The sequence below is a fragment of the Babylonia areolata genome, chromosome 28, assembly GCF_041734735.1.
Source record: "Babylonia areolata isolate BAREFJ2019XMU chromosome 28, ASM4173473v1, whole genome shotgun sequence".
Lineage (NCBI taxonomy): Eukaryota > Metazoa > Mollusca > Gastropoda > Neogastropoda > Buccinidae > Babylonia > Babylonia areolata.
Genome location: NC_134903.1, coordinates 23,428,772 through 23,450,519, shown reverse-complemented (window position 1 = coordinate 23,450,519; position 21,748 = coordinate 23,428,772). Strand labels below are relative to the sequence as shown.

General features: G+C 44.9%; 1 protein-coding gene across 4 annotated transcripts in view; it reads left to right on the top strand.

The window, feature by feature from the left end:
- LOC143302069 (nuclear receptor subfamily 2 group F member 1-B-like) overlaps positions 1-21,748 on the top strand; it is a 34,848-nt gene that overhangs the window by 7,158 nt on the left and 5,942 nt on the right. For 2 of the 4 annotated variants that reach the window (XM_076616576.1, XM_076616575.1), the window contains exon 2: positions 10,218-11,416. In XM_076616576.1, the coding sequence (XP_076472691.1) occupies positions 10,243-11,416 (1,174 nt within the window). In that variant the 5' untranslated portion in view covers positions 10,218-10,242. Of the gene's footprint in view, positions 1-4,291; positions 4,428-8,762; positions 9,201-10,217; positions 11,417-21,748 lie in introns of those variants that run through there. The other 2 variants (XM_076616577.1, XM_076616574.1) reach the window with 2 other exon arrangements.

Sequence of the window (21,748 nt, the reverse complement as noted above, 5' to 3'; positions counted from 1 at the left end):
AACACCCGCGTGCTCACACGCACGCACGCACGCATGCACGCACGCACACACACACACACACACACACACACACACAATACAAACACGAACAGGATGGGATTGACCAAAGAAACTCTTTAAATAAAAACTAACTCGAGAGAAAAAGAGAGGGAAATAAAAAGAAAGGAAAGAAAAGAACAAGCAGAGGGTATGGGGAAGGGAGGAGTCGTACTATGATGTATGTGAAATAACGTATGACGTCGAAGTTCGGTTTTCAAACAGGTTGTCAAGTTACAAAAATCGTCGCCCATCCCATTGTCAAATCGTTGGGAACCGCAACAACAACAACAAGAGTGATAATAACCTGGGTGCAGGTTTGGGTGGGATAGAGCTTGAGAATCGGGTGTTGTCGAAAGGAAGATGACATCAACTCGGTTAGGGGGTGGGGGGGGGGGGGATGTGTAAAAATAGCAACATGATTTGTCTCTCGTCTGCTGTCTGACCCCGTCATCGCAATCAACGCCGCTCCCTCGACCTGCAGTCAGCACTTCATTATGAATCATGACCACTGTGGGAAATATAATGTATTGCGTGGTGTTTATTTTTTGCGTGGTGTTTATTTTTTAATGATATATTGCGTGGTGTTTATTTATTTATTTATTTATTTTAACGGTACGTGCTTTTGTGTGTGGTGTTTAGTTTTAACCTCTGTTCTGTTTAAAGTCAAACCTTGCTAATCCCCTCTTCTCTCCCCATCCCGCTCCCGCATTGCACTGCGAACTTGCATAGACATCCACCGGCAGCACGCGTGCACGCGGTTTGCGCGCGTGCGGATATGCGCGCGCTCGGCAATATCTGGCATTGTCAACACTGCTGCTATTATTTATTGGAATAAAGTCGATGATAATGGAGAGAAGAAAATGTCGGTACATTTCTGAAGAAATTTGTACGAGTGCTGACTGAGAACAAAAATCATTTGCACCATTCCGCCCCCAACCTCCTCTCTCTCTCTGTTTCTCTCACTCTCTCTCTCCCTCCCTTCCATCCCCCTCCACCCACCACCCACCCCCGCCCCCCCAACCCCTAACCCCCGTTGTTTCACACGGTACACGGTCAAACAGACCGAAAAAAGAAGCGCGTTATCTCTATCCTGTTCGAGATAATAATTGTCGTTCCCACCTCTTTCCCCCTCCCCCTTCCTTTCCTTTACCCCTGTCCCCATTACCCCCTCCCCCAATCTACACCCTCCGCCTCCCTACCCCCCACTCAGAACCTCCCACCAGCCTTACCCCTTCACTCCCGTTCCGGACAGTTTTACCGTACAGGCTCAAACACGTCAGTGATCCTCGCCCACAGGCAGTGATGCTAAATTTAGACTCAGCTGTTTCCACTCGGGGTCCACTCCTCTTTTGTACTGAACACCGACAGAGCGTGTCGAGAACAATCCGTCCTCTAGACCCTTGCGTGGAAACTCTACCTTTCACCACCACCACCCGCTTCTTCACTCCCTCCCCACCTCCCTTTCTCAGTTTCTGTCTCAATGTCTGGCCGTTTTCAACACAAAGATAGACTTGTGAAATCTGACCTTCCATCTCAGTCCTCGCCCCCCAACCCCTTGTGTCACACCCCCCCCCCCCCCCCCCCCGCCCCCCCTTTATTTCCCCACTACCACACCAGTTCACCTCCAGTTTCCCACAGCTCGTGAGGACCTGCCCACGCACCACTTGCAGTTCAAAGCTTTGTTTCACAAAAAATCAGATTCCTTCTTGATGGGAAGCGCTTAGAGCTTGGTCCCTGACGGAGGATAGGCGCAAAATATAAGTACGCACACCAGTCAGTCATTGGTCGATAAGGCCAGGATTGGAGAACACTGCACGGGCCCTAAGCAAAAGGAGCAGCTTGACCTCAAAAGCGGCTGTTAATAGGGCATTGAGCTTACACTCCTATCACGTACCAGATGACCTGTCTTTGCATATATATATATATATATATATATATATATATCTGAGTTACATTTATCTTCTTTCGCGTAGCGGAACTCAACAAAACTCGGTTGTTGTTTGTATGTTTATATTTTTAACTTGTGTCTTCGGAAGGCTCTGAGCCTTGTGGCATGATGGAATTAAGACATACCTATAAACAAACAAAACTCCATAAAGTTCAACCTGTTTCTTTTTGTGTGGATGAGTTGTTTATCCCATTAGACATTTGGCCGGGTTTATGTTCGTCTGGCCGCTCCCCCCGCCCCCCCGCAACCCCCACCCCCATCCCCACCCCCCAACTGATGTGCACAAACATCTTGATTTATAGATCTGTTTATTCACAGCCCAGGAGAAGCAAATGTGTTGTTAATCTCAACCCTGGAATGTGTTTGTTTGTGCGTGATGATTGAGATTTTATGTGTGTGTTGTGTTGAGGTTGTGATTAATTGACAGTCGCTTTGACTGACTTGTCATAGCATTTTGGTTATATTTTCTAAGTAAAAGTCTCTCACTCTGCCTCCGTCTCTGTCAGTGTATCCATCACTTGTGTGGAGTTCATTTGATACTTCGATACTTTCTTGTATTTGTTTTTTCCATAGCGTGTTTTTTTGTCATGCATTCTGTAACAGCTGGTGTAATTTTAGTATGTGTGGTGAGGTAAGGGGGGTGGGTGTGGATGGGTATGTGCTTTTCAGTTGTATACTTTGAGGTTTGTCGTGAACTATCATGTTGTACAGACCCTACATAGAGTGGAGATTGGATATCAGTAAACAAACTACATAATGTGCTTATCTACTATCATTGAAAATAACAATCATATCTTGTAAAATTCACTCAAGTATACAAGTACTGTCCTGCAAGCCTGTGTAATATGCAGGGAGGGAGAATTTACATCAATTTGTTTATTTACCTCTCCATATGAATTGTGCCTTCCTGTCTGTGTGTGTGATCTGTGTGGTCTTATTAGAAGCATGGCATGTGGGTTGTTCATGATTTGTTCATTTACCACTCCATGCAAAAAGTAGTTGCCAGTTGGTGCCAGTTGCATTGCTTGGTTCTAACTTTGTGACATCCATATCAGTATCCGTATCAGTAGCTCAAGGAGGCGTCACTGCGTTCGGTCAAATCCATATACGCTACACCACATCTGCCAAGCAGATACCTGACTAGCAGCGTAACCCAACGCGCTTAGTCAGGCCTTGAGAAAAAAAAAAAAGAAAAAAAAAGTGAGAGTAATGTAACTGGTGGGGCAACAAAAAACAAAGAAAAAACAACATAGGGGATCTGCTGGCAGACGTATAGTTTCCACAGTCTGTACACGTCACCCATCTTGACACGTTCTGTATACAGGTGTGAGTGTGTGTGTGTTAGTGAGTGTGTGTATGAGTGAGTGTGTGTGTGTGTGTGCGTGTGCATGTGTGTGAGCAAACGGGTGTTAGTGCGTGCGTGCATGTGAGTTTGCCTTCACTCGACCCCCCTCAACCCCACCCCCACCCCTCTCTCTCATACATACACACCTGACCCCCCGTCCCCCACTGCCCCTTCCCCCTCACTCTTACCTGTCCCATGCTGAAGGTCCTCTTGAAGGCCAGAAACATGTCGTAGACCAGCACCACCCCGTCCTCCTGAACGAACAGCAGGTCCTCCACAATCGTCCACTCCATCCTCAAGATGCGCCCACTGCTCCACCTCATCTGACTCAGCAGTTACACGTGACTAAATGCCAGCGTTGACCGAACTACGCCATTGGTCAGTTCCATACTACACACAGTTAGTAGCGGGTTACGACCATACTAGGCTCTTCCGTCCGAGCAATGCAACTGGCCCCGGCAGGTCATCAGTGGTGCCCCTACAGTCTTGAGACAGCGAGAAAGAGGAGGAGGAAGAAGAAGATACACAATGTATTTTCCTGTTCGGTAGTTTTGTCAAGGAGCCCATACTAATAAGGGCTGTTTTTGGTTTTGTCACCAGTGTGGTCACAACTGATAGTCTGGCTCCAGCCATGGTGGGCCCAAACCCACTGTTCTAAAAATACATGGATAGCGCATGCCTTCTTTGAACCCCTTCGCTAGCTGAAGCCAGCAGAAGTGTTCAATCAGCCATTTTGCTTCTCGTGTCAGTATAGCGCAAAGCGGTGACTTCATATGTGTAGCCGAGCGCTCAGATCGCTCCAGGGCAAGCTTTCACTTGTCGCGGTGTTTGTTAAGTTGACATTCCTGTGTGTGCCTCCACCGCAAATTTGCGCCACGTATCACTGCACTGTTTTCCTCGGCTGTAAGAACGTTGGTAGATAAACCATTGGCAGATTTCAATCAAGGCACAACATTTGGCATGTCGTGGGGGCAAGCATAACATTTCATTGAAGATACACAGTTGTTCAGAAACTACCACCAGTTAGCAGACAACTTGTAAACCGACTGTCGGCTGGATACGAGATATGGCGTCGAGTTGGCTTCAGCTTTCCTGGTAAGTGAGCTATCCATGTATTTTTAGATTAATGGCCCAAACCTCAGTAATGAAGGGTTCAGTCACAGGCAATTGTCAGGTTCAAAGGTCAGGGTCATCAGTGACGTGGCCAGTGGCCTACGTGTAGGAATGCTTGTGCCAAGTTCACACGCACGAGGCGAAAGCGGAGACTTTGAGGAGGTGTGGGGAACTTCTCGTGTCAAAAGTTGGGGACGGTTATGACGTAGGGTCACTGCCGGTGTGTGTGTGTGTGTGTGTGTGTGTGTTGTTGTTGTTGTTGTTTTTAAAGAGAGTGTTTAATTTCAACTTATATTTTTTTTTAATGTTTGAATAATATTGTTAAACGCAAGTGATATGCAGAATCTTGAGAAGCAGACTATTGACTATCTGTTGACTGATCACTGGGATGTTTCTGACTATATCTTTGAGGGTTTTGTTGTTGTTGTTGTTTTGTTTTGTTTGTTTGTTTTTTGTTTTGTTTTTTGTTTTTTTGTCTTGCGTACTGTGACTATTTTCATCCTTCAAATAAAAACAAGCACTGAAATTTGCTGTTTTCAAAGCATCTGTCAGTTAAACCTCCTTTAACATTAACACATTGAATAGTGTTGGGTATCAAGAAAATGGAACTCCTGAATCAGTATGCACGCATATTTATACTGGATAGAACAATTATACTTTTCAGTTATGACACTTGTGGCACATTCTAGATGGTGGAATAGGCTTAGCTGATGAAGTTCCTGCGTATTTTCCATTCTAAATTTTTTGTTTATCGTCTTTCATAATTTTCCACTTCTGACACGTGTGTCACCATAGGGAGGAACTCGTGGCTGGGGTTTTCCTTGTGTCCTTTTCATTGACCCGTTGGATCCGGGTGTAAAGTATTGAACACACGTCTGTTTAGAGGTGATACAATGTACTGGTAACTACACACGGTCTTTTTGGAGTTGATTCAATGTACTAGTACCTACACACGTCTGTTTAGAGTTGATTCAATGTACTAGTACCTACACACGTCTGTTCAGAGCTGATTCAATATACTAGTGCCTACACACGTCTGTTTAGAGCTGATTCAATGTACTAGTACCTACACACGGTCTGTTTAGAGCTGATCCAGTGTACTAGTACCTACACACGGTCTGTTTAGAGCTGATTCAATGTACTAGTACCTACACACGTCTGTTTAGAGCTGATTCAATGTACTTGTACCTGCACACGGTCTCTTTAGAGCTGATTCAATGTACTAGTACCTGCACACGTCTGTTTAGAGCTGACTCAATGTACTAGTACCTACACACGTCTGTTTAGAGCTGACTCAATGTACTAGTACCTACACATGTCTGTTTAGAGCTGATTCAATGTACTAGTGCCTACACACGGTCTGTTTAGAGCTGATTCAATGTACTAGTGCCTACACACGGTCTGTTTAGAGCTGATTCAATGTACTAGTACCTGCACACGTCTGTTTAGAGCTGATTCAATGTACTAGTACCTGCACACGTCTGTTTAGAGCTGATTCAATGTACTAGTACCTACACACGGTCTGTTTAGAGGTGACTCAGTGTACTAGTACCTACACATGTCTTTTCTTAGGGTCTGTTCCCTGTCCTGTCTTTTCGCCCACACAGTTAACAGCTGCTGCTTGCGGTTGTCAGTTGAACACGAGAGAGATTTGTTCAGGGAAAGACATTCTGCTCTATGTGTAGTACTGTAGATAGTATATTCTGAACTGTGCTTTGAAGTTGGAGTGGTTGGCCGTTGAACTTCTGATCCAATGTTCACCAGTGATCAGGGTGTCATGATCCAATATTGTTGTAATAGATTGTTCTCTGATTTCACACATGTATAAGAAATGTAATCCAAACGTGTGTGTGTGTTATTGTCTACCTTATGGCTTTACTGGAGTCGCTGGAGTGGAACTCCCCCCTCTACATCAACTTCATAGATTATGAGAAGGCCTTCGACAGTGTGGACAGAGAGACGCTGTGGAAGCTGCCGAGGCACTACAGAGTCCCAGAGGTCATCATCTCCCTCATCCAGTGCACCTACCAGGACATGAGTTGCAGGATTGCCCATGCAGGCCAGCTGTCCGAAAGTTTCGAGGTGAAGACCGGAGTTCGTCAGGGGTGCCTGCTGTCACCGTTCCTCTTCCTCCTGGTCATCGACTGGATCATGAAGACCACTACAACAGGCAGGAACAACGGTATACAGTGGACACTCTGGACACAGCTGGACGACCTCGACTTCGCTGACGACCTGGCGCTCCTGTCACACAACCACAGCCAGATGCAGGACAAGACCACTCGCCTGGAGACCACGTCAGCCAGGACAGGGCTCAAGATTAAGAAGAAGAAGACCGAGCTGATGAAGTTCAACACCACTACCAACACACCAGTCACAGTCAGTGGAGAGCCCATCAGGGAGGCGGAATCTTTCGTCTACTTGGGAAACGTGGTTGACCGACAGGGAGGCACGGACCGAGACGTCACAGCCAGAATCGGCAAGGCAAGAACAGCTTTCATCATGCTCAAGAACATCTGGGCATCTGGAGCAATCAGTATGAAGACCAAACTGCGCATTTTCAACTCCAATGTGAAGTCAATTCTGTTCTATGGATGCGAGACATGGCGGACAACACAGACGATGCAGAAGAAGATTCAGACATTCTTCAACACCTGTCTGAGGCGCATCTACAAAATCCGATGGCAGGAGAAGATCCGAAACGAAGATCTGTGGGAGCAAGCAGGACAGGAACCAGTGGTCAAGCAGATACTGCAGAGGAAGTGGGGCTGGATCGGACACCCCCAGGAAGCCAGCGTCCAGCATCACACGCCAAGCCCTGACCTGGAACCCGCAGGGAAAGAGGAAAAGAGGCCGGCCTCGCAACAGTTGGAGGCGAGACACCGAGGCAGAGCTGAAGCAGCAAGGGACCAACTGGACTGGAATGGCCAGAACAGCCCAGAACGGAGTGCGATGGCGAGGGGTCGTTGATGGCCTATGCTCCACCGGGAGCGATGGGCAATGAATGAATGAATGAATGGCTTTACTAGAATGGCTTTCAGCTGGTACACGTACCACAGCCACATGGTCAATACATGGTCATTATGTGGGATACCAGCTGCTTAGTTTAAACAGGGAGCCTCTTGTTTTAACATCAGTTTTGTTCAGGTGACTGGTTATTTTTTCCCCCCATTTCTTACTCGTTCCCAGAAACTGACCAGTAAGCGTCTGTTTATATCATTCAATCCTCTCATGACATTTTGAAGCTGGTAGGAAGTATCTATTTATGCACCATTCAATCCTCTCAAGGTATTTTGAAGCTGGGAAAATTTTAATCATTCGTTTCAAGTCTTTTAAGATAATCGCCACCACTTAGTTGAAATGTATGGATGTAAAAAAAAAAATGGTATGATTACTTGGTGTTTGTTATTTACAACCCCCACCACCACCACCACCACCCACACACACACACACACACACACACACACACACACACACACGCACGAGAAAAAAGAGTAAAGTGTGGGTGAGAGAGGGGGTGAGGGGGAGGTGACTCATCTCTGTACAAAAAAAAATGTCGGTCAGGAAAAGACAGGGGAGGGGGGTCATTGATATTCTTTCAAACCTGCAAGTAATATAAGTCCTTCTGTTTCTAAATTTATTTCAGTTGATTCCAAGAGGAATTTTTATGTACACATCGAAATTCAAACGCGCAAATTGCATGCGTGTGTGTCTTTTTTTTCTTATTATTTTAAAAAAGTACTTTGAATATCGACGCAGTAGCAATATTGACCGATTTTTGCTACTGATTAAAAATAGAACGCCTCTCCCTCAAAGAAAAGGACGAAAAGAAGGGCCAACAAAATCCTCATTCAACATGGTTTATAAGAAAAAAAGAATTGATTCAAGCTGTTCTTTTTTTTCTTTTTTCTTTTTTCTTCCCTGTCGAAACACAAGGGTGACCTTTGTGTGACCATGATTTGAGAGACGCGCACGTTCTTTGCCCCTGGTTTGAACAACTAGCGCTGACGAAAATTCGGGCAGCAAGCAGACGGATCGAGCAACAGGGGGAGTGGTTCTAGACTCTGGTCGGGCCACATGAGAGGAAAAACGTGCGAATCCACTGTCTGTGTTGGTTCGCGCGCATGCGACAGACTTCTTCTTCCCCCCTTTCCCCCCGCCCCCCCAACGTGATCAGCCCGAAACGGTTCGCAGTGTGTGGGCGTGGCCTGTGAGAACAGGGAGGAGTAAAGGGGATGCGAAGGGGGAGGTGGGTGAGGGGGAAGGGGGTGGCAAGTCGCTACAAACAACCGGCACCCTCCCTCCTCACGCCACTCCAGCCGCCACGTGACGTCAACGACATGCACTCGTGCGAGCGAGGTCATCCACCTGACAAGCAGCCAATAAACGTTTTCGCGCTCGTGGGTTCCGGGGGGGAGCCGAGGGTTGGCGAAGATTGCCGAGACGGGTCCTTGCACTCTCCGGCGAGCGAGGTTGCGGGTGATCCAAGGTTATTTTTACCACCACACGCCGACGTGCTGTGCTGACGTAAAATACTTGCCTGGGTCACCGGGCGGCTCATTCACTGAGATCCACTGGTTGGGGAAGGACGTGTTTACCTGCATGCTCTCTCTTTGCCTGGATTATCTTCTCGTCGCGGGGAGACAGTGTAGTATTGTGGAGGAAAAAAATAAAGGGTTTTTTTGTGTGTGTGCGTATTTTGTGGGCAAGTTTGAGTTTTTTCTTTAGAAGAATAACAAGGAGTGGAAGTTGGAGGTAAATGGTAGTGAATTTGTGTGTGCGTGTGTGTGTGTGTGGGGAGGGGGGGGGGTTGTTGTTGATTTGTAAAATTTATTGGTTTATGTTTGACTTCGTAATATGTTTACACTGGTATGTGTACTTCAAGAGTCAGGGATGAAAATATATATTTCTGGAGTTCAGTTTAAACATTTTTATTTTATTTTATATTAAACCTTCTTCTTCTCCTTCTCCTTCTTCTCCTTAACTTAGTCATCAGTGGAAGATAATGAAATACCTGAGGATTAGTTTTTTTGTTTTGTTTTTGTGTTGTTTACAAAGCACAACTATCAGTCAGACTCTTTGAGTTGATGTCTTAGTCATAATCCTGTAGATGTTGTTGACTCTGGGTGTTGTGCAGTTGACTGCAGAGTACTTGGTGTTGGTAAGAAGAAAGTAATCTTAGTTTAACATTTATGTGCATTCACACACACACACACACACACACACACACACACACACAGAGGAGCATAGCCACTTGAACACTGAGGTTGTCCAGAAAACGCCATGTCCCAGATATATGCAGCTGTATTTGTCTGGTGTATGACACGATGTTCATATTCTTCTGCATTTGTGGGCTGCAACTCCCACGTTCACACACATGTTTAGGTGGGTCTTAATGTGTATGACCATTTTTACTCTCCCATACTTGGACCATACATTATGTTTCCGGAGGTGTGTGTCGCATACTTTTGTTTGCTTGTTCCTTCTTAAGAGCCTTTCTTTTCTTTTTTTCTTCTTTTTTTCAGTTTTCCCTCAAATGGTTATGATCTTTCGTTGATGGTGAGCCTCCCTGTTCATTTAATGTGTTTCACATTGACTGTTGACCTGCAGACAATCTTGGACTGAGGCCACTTTTCAGAATAAGTTTGTCGTTGAATATAATTACATTTGTGGTCTGTTCAGTAGGTATTGAATGACCCGATCATGTCTGCTACTAGTAGTTGACAGTGGACATAGGTAACAAGAGTATTGTCTTTTTTCTTCACATTTCAGACCCCCTGACGGGAGCTTGACTTGAATGGAGGTACTGTACCAACCTCAGCACGTGTTTGGATGCCCGCCAGCTGCCATGGTTTTCCCCATTAACGGCAATCTGTCCCAGCTACCTGTGCCCCCAGCCCACATGTTTAGCACCTCGTCTCCATCGCACTTCACCTGCTACCCTTTCCAGACCAGCCCCTCGCCCTACACCCCCTCCCGCACCCCCACCCCAGAGTGCCCCCCGCGGTCAGCCAGCCAGGAATCCACCATGTCCGTGCAGAATGGGACCACGCTGCAGTCTGTGCTGAGGGGTGAGGTGCCAAAAGAGTATGCCCATTTACTGAAATCATCATCGTCACCGTCACCATCATCACTGTGGAACAATGATCACCACCATCCATGTCCTGCTCGGTCGCCGTCAGAGGCGTCATCGTCGTCGTTACCAGCTGGTTTGGGTGCGCCGTCGTTGTCAGGGATGCTGGGTGCTCAGATGTCATCACTGCCCGTGCTGGGCACGGCATCGGCCCCAGTGCTCTCCCCTCCACCAGAGGAGGTTCAGAGCGAGCCCATGGATCTGTCCTGCAAACGGCCATCATCCACGTCGTCAGTCACATCGTCATCCGCCTTCCACCACACCCTCCCCCCCTCCCCATTTGAGGACCACCAGGGTCAGTCCAGTGAGTTCTCCCTGCTGAGGAACCTGCTTCAGGTGGGCAAGGCACCCCCCCAGCCCTCCCCCTCATGCTCCTCTCATTCCTCCTCCCCCCGCAGGGACAGGAACTGCGACTCGCCATACTTTGATTCTGAAGTATTTCCAGAGGGTCTGAACGCCTCCACACAGGTGGTGCTTGCGCAGGAGAACTTGTACAACATCTCAGCCCGCGTGTCAGACTGGTTGATGAAGACGGTGCAGTTTGCCACCAGCGTGCCCTGCTTCAGAAACGACCTTGACCTCCAGGATCAACGCATCCTGCTGCTCAGCTCGTGGAGTCGTCTCCTCCTGCTGTTCATGGCGGAGAGCGACTTTCGCTTCAGCGTGACGCCGGTGAAAAGTGAACGCAGGTCCCTAGAGACAGAGTGTGGACCTCTGCCCGACCAGCCCACCATGAAGGCTGTGGAAGGGATCCGGGGATTCATCGGCAAGTGCCAGAAGATGGAGTTGGAGTCGGAGGAGTACTACTATCTACGGATGTTGGTGCTGTTTAATAGCAGTGAGTTTTTTGGGGGGGTTTCTTCATTTTGTGTGTGTGGTGGATTTTGTGTGTGCCTGTCTGGCTGCATTTGGCATAATGGATTTCCTGTTTCTTTTCTTTCTCTGCACTTTGTATTCTTCCATTCTTCTGTATGTGTCAATCAGTACTTCTCATTCTGTTTCTCTTTTTGTGTGACTGACAGCACTGTACAAATGTGTGAGTGTGAACTACCTCAGAACCAGACAGTGATTATTATCACTCTTCTCTCTCTCTCATTTTATTTCCCTCTCCCTTGATTATTTATTTCTCTCTCCCTCATTTTCTGTCTCTCTCTCCATGAGTCTCAGTCTCCCTCCCAGTTTGTCACCCTCTATTTCTTCTCCCCGCCCCCCTCTATTTCTTCCCCCCCCACCCCCCAGTCTCTGTCTCAGTTTGTATCTCCCTCTCTCAGCTTTCCACCCTCAGCTGAAACCAATTAGTGTGCAGTTTGTGACCTGGCCTTCTTGCCAAATGAAGCTGACCTTCCAGTTTCTCCCCAGACCCAAGCCTTTTCCTGTACTTTCCCCCACAGGGGAGGTCTGGGATCAGGAACTAGCCAAGGTCAGCGACTGATAACAGATTCAGCCTCTTAGCTTAACTCACTCAGTACGGCCAGTCCTCTCTTCTCCTCTACACAGACCCCTCGGATGTCCAGTGGGTGTCTGAATGACTCAACCTTTAGCTTCCGTCGTCAGATTTGTGGTATTCTTTGTCAACATTCACCTCTTCAGTATAAGAGCCTTCCACTTGCAATATTTTGATGGTGGTAATTGGGGTGAAACGCTGTTAACGTCGTCTCTTTCGCCGTTCGTATGGGGGGGAGGTTGTGATGCACTATGACAAACACTCCTTGTGTAGAGCACCTGATGCAAATTATCCGTTGTGACGAAAAGTGACTGATATATGATAAATTTAGAACTTCCAACAGGCTACAGGATAGTGGTGTACATGTGGATGTATTTTCATCAGACAGTGCTTCCATATTTTTTATTTGATTTGTATTTTCTGTTTATATTTTATCGTGGATAGGACCAGAGGGATGCACATACAGTGCGTATGGCTCTGGGCAACATGTCGCCACTCCACCCACATTCTCTCCCGAGGGCAGTGATTTAAAAAAAAAAATTTTTAAACTGCAGTATTCATCATATATTGTGTGATCTATTTTATAAGTTGAAAGTTTGTGTGTGTGTAAAATTGAAATAATGTATAGTTTCCTTCTTTTTCCGTTCCATTATCTGTCTTTATATTCAGATTTTTTACGCTACCGACCTCTTCAGTTTTAACAAGAAATTTTGATAATAATACATGTTTTGTCGACAACATTCTTTTCAGTCAATCCATCGGACAGCCGATTTAATCAGTTTATTTAATTTCATTCACCAGTCCGTCCATTTTACATTATTATTGATTCAGTCAAAAGTGCGGTCTCCAGCGCGATACAACCCAGTGTAGTAATAGTACAAGTTTATACTTTTTGAGGAAGTTACAGGCTGCATGGCACGTAATGTATGTAATAAAAAAAATAAGGGAAGCCAAAAAAGAATTTGAAAAGAAACTGTCATATGAATGTAGAGACAACCCTAAAGCTTTCTGGAGATATGTACAATCAAAAACTAAAATGAAAACAGGAGCGAGTCCGTTAATAACTAAAGATGGAGACAGTAGAAACAGACAGTGGAAAAGCAGATATTTTTAATTCATTTTTTTCTAGTGTTTTTACAAAAGAAGATATAAGTACTGTACCTTCTCTAAGTGCAGCTTCAAAGTCAGATGGTAAGATTTTGGATAGTGTAGATATTTCAGTTGAAGCTATAAAAAAAGAAACTTAAAACTCTGAATCCAAACAAAGCTTGTGGTCCTGATGCCATTCCTTCAAAAATACTAAAGGAGATGAGTGAAGAGATTGCAGTCCCATTATACATACTCTTTAGCAAATCAGTTGAGGAGAAGACTGTGCCCATAGACTGGAAAACAGCAACAGTTATACCAATTTTCAAAAAAGGAACAAGAACAGACCCAGGGAATTACAGGCCAGTGAGCTTAACATGTATCATATGTAAATTATTAGAATCATTCATAAGAGAGGCTATTGTTAGGCATATGACTGATAATGATTGTATGCTGAGTGCCAGCATGGATTCTGCAAAAATAGGTCATGTGTGACTCAACTTCTGGAAGTGATGGAGGACTTTACAAAAGAGATAGATAAGGGAGAAAACATAGATGTGTTATATTTAGACTTCCAAAAAGCATTTGACTCTGTACCACATGAAAGACTACTAAAGAAACTGGAATCTTATGGAATAACAGGAAACATACTTGAGTGGATAAGGGACTTTCTAACAAAAAGAACTCAAAGGGTTAGGATTGGTAGTTCCTTCTCCGGTAAAGCTGATGTTATAAGTGGCATACCACAAGGTAGTATATTAGGACCTGTACTATTTACTTTATTCATAAATGATCTCCCTTGTGAACTAAAGAGTACATGTAAAATTTTTGCAGATGACACAAAATTATACAACTCTCCAAAATTCTATCAGGATTTACAAAAAGATATTGAAACATTAGTAAAATGGTCAGACACATGGAATCTATATTTTAATGCTAAAAAATGTAAAGTACTTCATATTGGGAAATCAAACCCAGAGAAAGAATACAAAATGAAAATCGGAGACAAAGAAATAAAAGTATCAAAATGTGATGAGGAAAAAGACTTAGGTGTCACATTTGACAAAAAATTATCATTTGACAAACATATAACAAACAGTATAAACAAAGCGAACAGAATGATTGGAATAATAAAAAAAAAAGAAAGAGCATTTACATTTATAGATAAGGTTACTTTCTTACGGTTATATAAAACATTAGTTAGACCTATCCTAGAATATGGAAACACTGTATGGTACCCAATGCAAATAAAGCAGTCACAAGCCATAGAAAGGGCTCAAAGAAGAGCAACAAAGCTGGTCTATAGCATAAAAGATTATTCATATCAAGAAAGATTAAAGTACTTGCAACTACCATCACTTAAGGGGACTTGATACAGACGTACAAAATATTAAATGGGTTTGACGATGTAAACAAAGCATGCTTTTTTTTGTACTCCAAAGGTAGACACAACAAGAAACAGTACAGACAAAATATTTAAACAGTAATCCAGAACAAATCTCAGAAAGTTTACATTTAGTAACAGAGTAACAAATTATTGGAACAAATTAACAAACAATATCAAACGTGCACCTAGTATAAATACTTTTAAGAACCTCATAGATAAACACGAGTTATTGACAAAAGCGAAATATGACTTTGATCGATAAAATGACTGAGCTAGTCAACGACCTGACCAACAATGTAAAGGAGTAAATTTGAACAGGCATAAAAAGCCAAAAATGGCTAAGTTGTATAAAACAACGCCCCAAATCCTGATCCTGGTCCTGGTCCTGATATGGTTGCTGATAGCCAGTGAAACATAGTGCTCTCTCCTTCGCAGGAGGGCATTTGGATCCGCAGTGAGGCTGGGAGTAGTTTGTCATGCACAGAGAATTCGGCGGTGCTGTCTGTCTAGTACGAAGGGAAACTGAGACCCGCCCCCACCCCCAGACACCCCACAGAGAGAGCAGTGACGTACGGTGTCTGTCACCTCTTTGCTATGTTGTTGGTTCGTGTGTGTGTGTTTTGAGTGTGCGGCGTGAACGATATTTCCCGGTGTGTGTTGTGTAGTTCATGCTAGGTGCGGCAGTAGGACCCCTCCACCCGAGTCATCGGTCAAGGCTGTTGCAAAAAAGTTCCTGTTTTGCAGGGGTCAGGGAAAGACCTTTTCTGAACCATACACACCCCACCACTCCCCTCCCCTCCCTCCCCCCCCCCTGCCATCCCTCGGGGAGGCGGGGGGTGGGGGGGTAGGGTTGTAGTGGGGAGGGTTGTTGGAGGAGAGAGGGGAAACCACATATCAGTAGCTCAGGGCATCACTGCGTTCGGTCAAATCCATACACGCAACACCACATCTGCCAAGCAGATGCCTGACCAGCAGCGTAACCCAGCGCTTAGTCAGGCCTTGAGAAAAAAAGTCAATAAAAATAATAGATAAATGAATAATAATATTTATAAGGCGCAAAATATTGATGAAATTACAATGACAAATGATTAAGGAAGACAGGGTTACAGTGACAAACAGTGAAGGAAGACAGGGTTACAGTGACAAACAGTGAAGGAAGACAGGGTTATAGTGACAAACAGTGAAGGAAGACAGAGTTAAGTGACAAACAGTGAAGGAAGACAGGGTTACAGTGACAAACAGTGAAGGAAGACAGGGTTACAGTGACAAACAGTGAAGGAAGACAGGGTTACAGTGAAGGAGGACAGGGTTAAAGACATTGACAAACAATGAAGGAAAACATAGTATTACAATGAAAAACAATGAAGGAAGACAGGGTTACAGTGACAAACATTGAAGGAAGACAGGGTTACAGTGACAATGAAGGAAGACCGGGTTACAGTGACAAACAATGAAGGAAGACAGGATTACAGTGAAGGAAGACAGGGTTACAGTGACAAACAATGAAGGAAGACAGGATTACAGTGAAGGAAGACAGGGTTACAGTGACAATGAAGGAAGACAGGATTACAGTGAAGGAAGACAGGGTTACAGTGACAAACAATGAAGGAAGACAGGATTACAGTGAAGGAAGACAGGGTTACAGTGACAAACAGTGAAGGAAGACAGGATTACAGTGAAGGAAGACAGGGTTACAGTGACAAACAGTGAAGGAAGACAGGATTACAGTGAAGGAAGACATGTTTACAGTGACAAACAATGAATGAAAACAGTTTTACAATGACAAACAATGAAGGAAGACAGGGTTGTAGACAATGATGAAAATGAAGGAAAGCAGGATTACAGACAATAACAAACAATGAAGGAAGACACTCACTAGACTGTAGCATTTCAATTTTGGGGTGGTGATGGGTAGAAATAGTTCAGGGTGGTGATGGGTAGGAATAGCAGTTAGGGGTGGATTGTGCCCATCTCTCTTCCCTCCCTCGCCACCTTTTTTTTTTTTTTTTTGTCAGTTCAAACCGATTTAGTCACTTAGCATACTAATTTTATCTTATATCTGGACAAACTGATTCATACTGTGGTAGACAAAGTGTATGATGCTCAACTGGGAAAAAAAAGTGGTTAACATTTTGCAGACTTGTGTAACTGGTTAGTGATTTCATTTATTCAGTTATAAAATATTTATTATAACAGAATTTAAAACTTGTCTTAAGCAGAATGAGCAGTGCTAGTTTGACACAGTTTAGACTTTAACAGTCATATTTTTTTGTGAAGAGGGAGGTGGGAGATGAACTGATGTGATTAATAAGTTGAAGCCTCCAACCGAAAGGCCATTTTAATTCATTCAGTTGACCGAAAAGCACAAGAGGGGATGAATGGCTGTTGGGTTAAACAGTCACTAACTGTATGCAGTCTGGCCTTAGGGCGACACCAGGCTGATGGACTCCACACAGATGGACATCCATTGCCCTTCCCTGATAAGAGGCTCTGTCAGGGCGACAGAATTTTTTCCCTCACCACATAGAACACCCTTCTATGGATACCAACAAAACCCTGTCTCGTGTGCACCTCGGGGATCAGCTGCATAGCACGAGACATAAATTCAGATCCCCAAAACCCCAAAACAGGCATGGCAAAAGAGGTGGGAAAAGATTGTGCTTAGGTAGCAGAATGACAAAAGCAGAGCGGCTGTCAAAGAAATTCTTTAGAATCGGCAGTTGGAATTGTTCCAGCGCGAGAATGAGAATTTCAACAATTGAGAAATTGGCATAGGATTTTGACATTTTATGTCTCCAAGAGACCAGGACAAGTGCAGACAGACCAATACATTTTGAGAATTTCACAGTCTTTCAAAGGAATGACGGAAGAGGAGTAGCAATCATACTGAACAAAAACCTATAAAACAAAGTTTCCACCATAAATCTAGAGAAATGGTGTAGCAACTCATGTGAACTAGTGGGGGTGCGTCTCGAAAAACCTGACAGAATTCACAAAAGCATCGTGCTCATCAATGCCTATGTTCACCCAGGAACCTGCACAACAAAAGAGGATTGGGCCTTTTTAGAGGAAATAGAGAACGAACTTGGAGACTCAGTCATTATCTGTGACGGGCGCAATAGCCGAGTGGTTAAAGCGTTGGACTGTCAATCTGAGGGTCCCGGGTTCGAATCACGGTGACGGCGCCTGGTGGGTAAAGGGTGGAGATTTTTACGATCTCCCAGGTCAACATATGTGCAGGCCTGCTAGTGCCTGAACCCCCTTCGTGTGTATATGCAAGCAGAAGATCAAATACGCACGTTAAAGATCCTGTAATCCATGTCAGCGTTCGGTGGGTTATGGAAACAAGAACATACCCAGCATGCGCACCCCCGAAAACGGAGTATGGCTGCCTACATGGCGGGGTAAAAACGGTCATACACGTAAAAGGCCACTCGTGTGCATACGAGTGAACGCAGAAGAAGGAGGAGAAGAGTCATTATCTGTGGAAACCTCAATGCAAGATCGAAGCTATGGGACCAGCGGAACACCAACCCACAAGGACTCGCACTTGAAGGAATGATAGGGGAAATTCTTCCTAGCCCATTAACAACCACATCCCCAACTCGCCTTGGAACAAGACAAGGGGACAGTGACAGTGTGATTGACATCGCTCTAACATCTCCAGAGCAGAAATGAATGCAGAGACGCTTCCACACCAAGGCAGTGACCACCTCCCGGTAGTGTTCAGTCTACAGAAACTGTCAGATAAACCCTGTATGAAACCGCGTGATCCATTTCAGTATGAAAACAAAGAGACAACCATCATCGAAAAATTAAGACGCAGAAGAAACAAAAGAACGGCACTGAACAGGATGCAAACTATTCAGCCCCCATGGTGGAATACCGACACAGAGAGAGCCTGGATAGAAAAACATGCGGCTGTCAAACTTTGGCAAAAAGAAAGAACAAAACCATCTCCGGACAAAGATATTGAAACAAAAATGAAAGAAAAAACTAAACAGTTTGAAATCATTGCTCAAGGGGCCAAAAATGACAAGTGGAAACAGTTTTGCGAGGCACTCAGTTATGACTCAACATTGACAGAGTTCTGGCAATTTTATCGTCGCATGGAAGGGAAAACGTGCACAACAACAACCCCAGACATGGTAGACACTGACGGAACCAAGCTTAAGACAAACGAAGAAAAAGGATCCGCCCTGCTCAAACGTTTCATACAACAGAGCGATCAAAGAAACTTAGATGAGAAAAAGAAGTATGTTGAGAAGTTAAACCAAACCCTTATGCAGACTGGACCTGATGATGACTTGACAATAGATGATCTAAACGAAGCAATAGCTAAATGCAAGAAAGAATCAGCTCCTGGCCCAGACAAAGTTCGCTACTCGGACATCAAGGAACTATCGGAAGAAGACAGAAGCAACCTTTTCAATCTGTACCAAAACAGTTTCCACAATGGACATGTGCTGGAGGACTGGACACACAGCTTCTTAAAACCCATACCAAAACCAGGAAAGGACCATCATCAGGTAAGCGGCTACCGGATCCTAACCATGCAAAACATTGCCGGAAAGCTCATGGAACGCATGATAGCCAGGAAACTTGCAAGGGATCTTGAACACAGGCACATTCTCCCTTCAAATCAAGGTGGTTACAGAACAGGCAAGTCCAAATGGGAAAACGCAGCTGCTTTTGCATATGAGGTGTATGAAGAAAAAGAAATATGTTGAAAAAGAAATATATACTCAAAGGGCCGCTGAGGACCGAGGCAGGTGGCGCGAGCTGACCAGGCAGTCATCCATGGTGCCCCAACGACCCACCCACGGGACCCACCCACGGGTCAAGGGATAGATGAGATGAGTGTATGAAGAATTTCAAAGAAAAGAAGAAACACTAGCAGTAGCAATCGATCTTGAAGTTGCCTACAATAAGGTCCAGTTTGCGCACCTCATGGAGCTGCTACTCTAAGGTATGGAGTAAGTTTGACACTGACAAGATGGATAGCAGCAGCGCTTCAGGAAAGAAGGAAGGTCCCATGCCTCGGAGATTGGATGTCTGCACCTTCTAAACTATCCATGGGACTGCCACAAGGGTCTCCACTTTCTCCTGTCCTCTACAATGTCTACACGAAGGGCCTTGCAGACTTAAACAACAATGGAATAGCTCGGGTGCTTACTCTTGCGGATGATGGCCTGGTCTTCAAAACTTCGAAAGATGCTCAGGAAAGAACTAAAGCCGTCCAGAAACAACTAAACAATATTGCTCAATGGTGCAAAGACACAGGATGTTCCATCAATCCAGCGAAAGCCCAAACGTTGCTGTGCACCCTCAACAACAGAACCGCGAGCAAATCACCACCTTCTGTGTCACTCGATGGGATTCAGATCGAGAAAACTGAATGCCTACGCTACCTAGGAATACACTTCGACAGGATGCTGACCTGATGCTGGTGGAGATGCACAACCTCAAGACCCCCCACCTCATGGAAACCCACGGGAACCACAGAAAACAAAAGTATACCCCAGTCTGTACATGACACCTCAGCCACAGCACCCCTGTAACTTGGCTTGTAACTTGTTCAAGTTAGAACGAAGTTACAACGGTAGTTAGATGCCACCAGTCTAACTTCAGCACAAAACAAAACCCAGCCAGCCAGCGAGAACTGCTGCTCTCAGTCAAAAAACGCGCGGGAAAAGGGGCGGAGCCTAATAGTTAGACAGTGGTTAGACGCTTTCCGTTCACACATCTGTATGGAAAATCTAGAGTTTGTCTCATGGTAGTTACATCCCTCAATGTAACCATTTGGTTAGATCGTGGTTACAGCCTAGTGTGAACGTACCCTAAAGAAGAGGACATCATCATATACACAGATGGCTCAGTCACCAAAGACCAATCCGGTTGGGGATTCACTGCGAAACAAAATGGAAAAACAGTTAGGGAAGAGAATGCTGCCTACAAAGTCACAACCTCCAGCCTAACGATGGAAGTTGAAGCTGTGACACATGCCCTCCAGTGGCTGTCGTCCATCCATACACCCGGAAACCAACATGCCGTTATTCTAACCGACTCAATGAACCTCATACAGAAAATTGAAAACGGAATGGGAAGCCCAGAGTGGCATAAGGCAATGCGCAACTTTCAGATTAAAAAACTCACATGGTCATACTGCCTGGGACATGCAGGTGTTAAGGGAAATGAGCGAGCTGACAGACTTGCTGGTAACGCAACACCAACGAGCGGCCAACATCTAGGAAACTCGGAAATCCTCAGAAAAGTCAAAGAATATCAAAAAGAACAGGTACAAGGCCATCACACCATCGATCGCCTCAAAGAAATAAAAGCAGAGAGAGGGAGTGGCCGTAAGTCTAACATGAAAGGTAGAGCACGATGCTTTGCTAATCAAACAAATATCGGCATCATTTCCAAACCAACATTGCGCAAATTTCTTCAAAACGGAACAGTCTCTGTGGGCTTTTCCAAATACAATAGACTGAGCAACACACTAGACGCCACGTTCTTGGCATCAGAGATCTTTTCCCATCCCTCTTGCGGCCAATCAGTGGCAGCCTCTGTGCGTGTGTGTATGTGTGTGTTTGCGTGCATGTGTGGGTCTGTATTTTTGAGTGCGTTTGTGCATGCACGAGAGTGTAAGTGTACACAAGTGTCAGTAGAGTTCTGTGCACGTGCGCGCGCGCGCGTGTGTGTGTGTGTGTGAGGGGGAGGTGGGGGTGCGGGGGGAGGTGGGGTAGAGGATGAGGTATGTGAGTGTATGCATGCCTACACTGTGGGAGCAACAGGATATTGGAACGTATATATATCTTTGTACATATGTGTGTGGAGATATGGGCATATGTGTTTGCGCTTGTACAAGTAAGTGTTCATCTGTGTGTGTGTGTGTGTGTGTGTGCCGTGGAAGCTGTGATACGTAGACTAGAAATGAGTGTGTGGAGGAGGGGAGTAGAGGAGGTGCAGGGTAATGTGTGTGGTGTGTGTGTGTGTGTTGGAGCTCATGTACGTTTATATGTATTTGACTGTGCTTTCATATCTGTGAAACTGCATGTTCGGTGCATATCTGTTATGCATGTGTGGGTGTATATGTGAATGTGTGTCTTCATGTTTTACATCTATTTGTTTTTTTGTGGGGTTTTTTGTTGTTGTTTTTTTTTTTACATTATAGTTATTAGTTATTATTTATTTATTTATTTGTGTAAGCTTATCTATCATTTATTCACCTTTTTTTTTTTTTTTTTTTT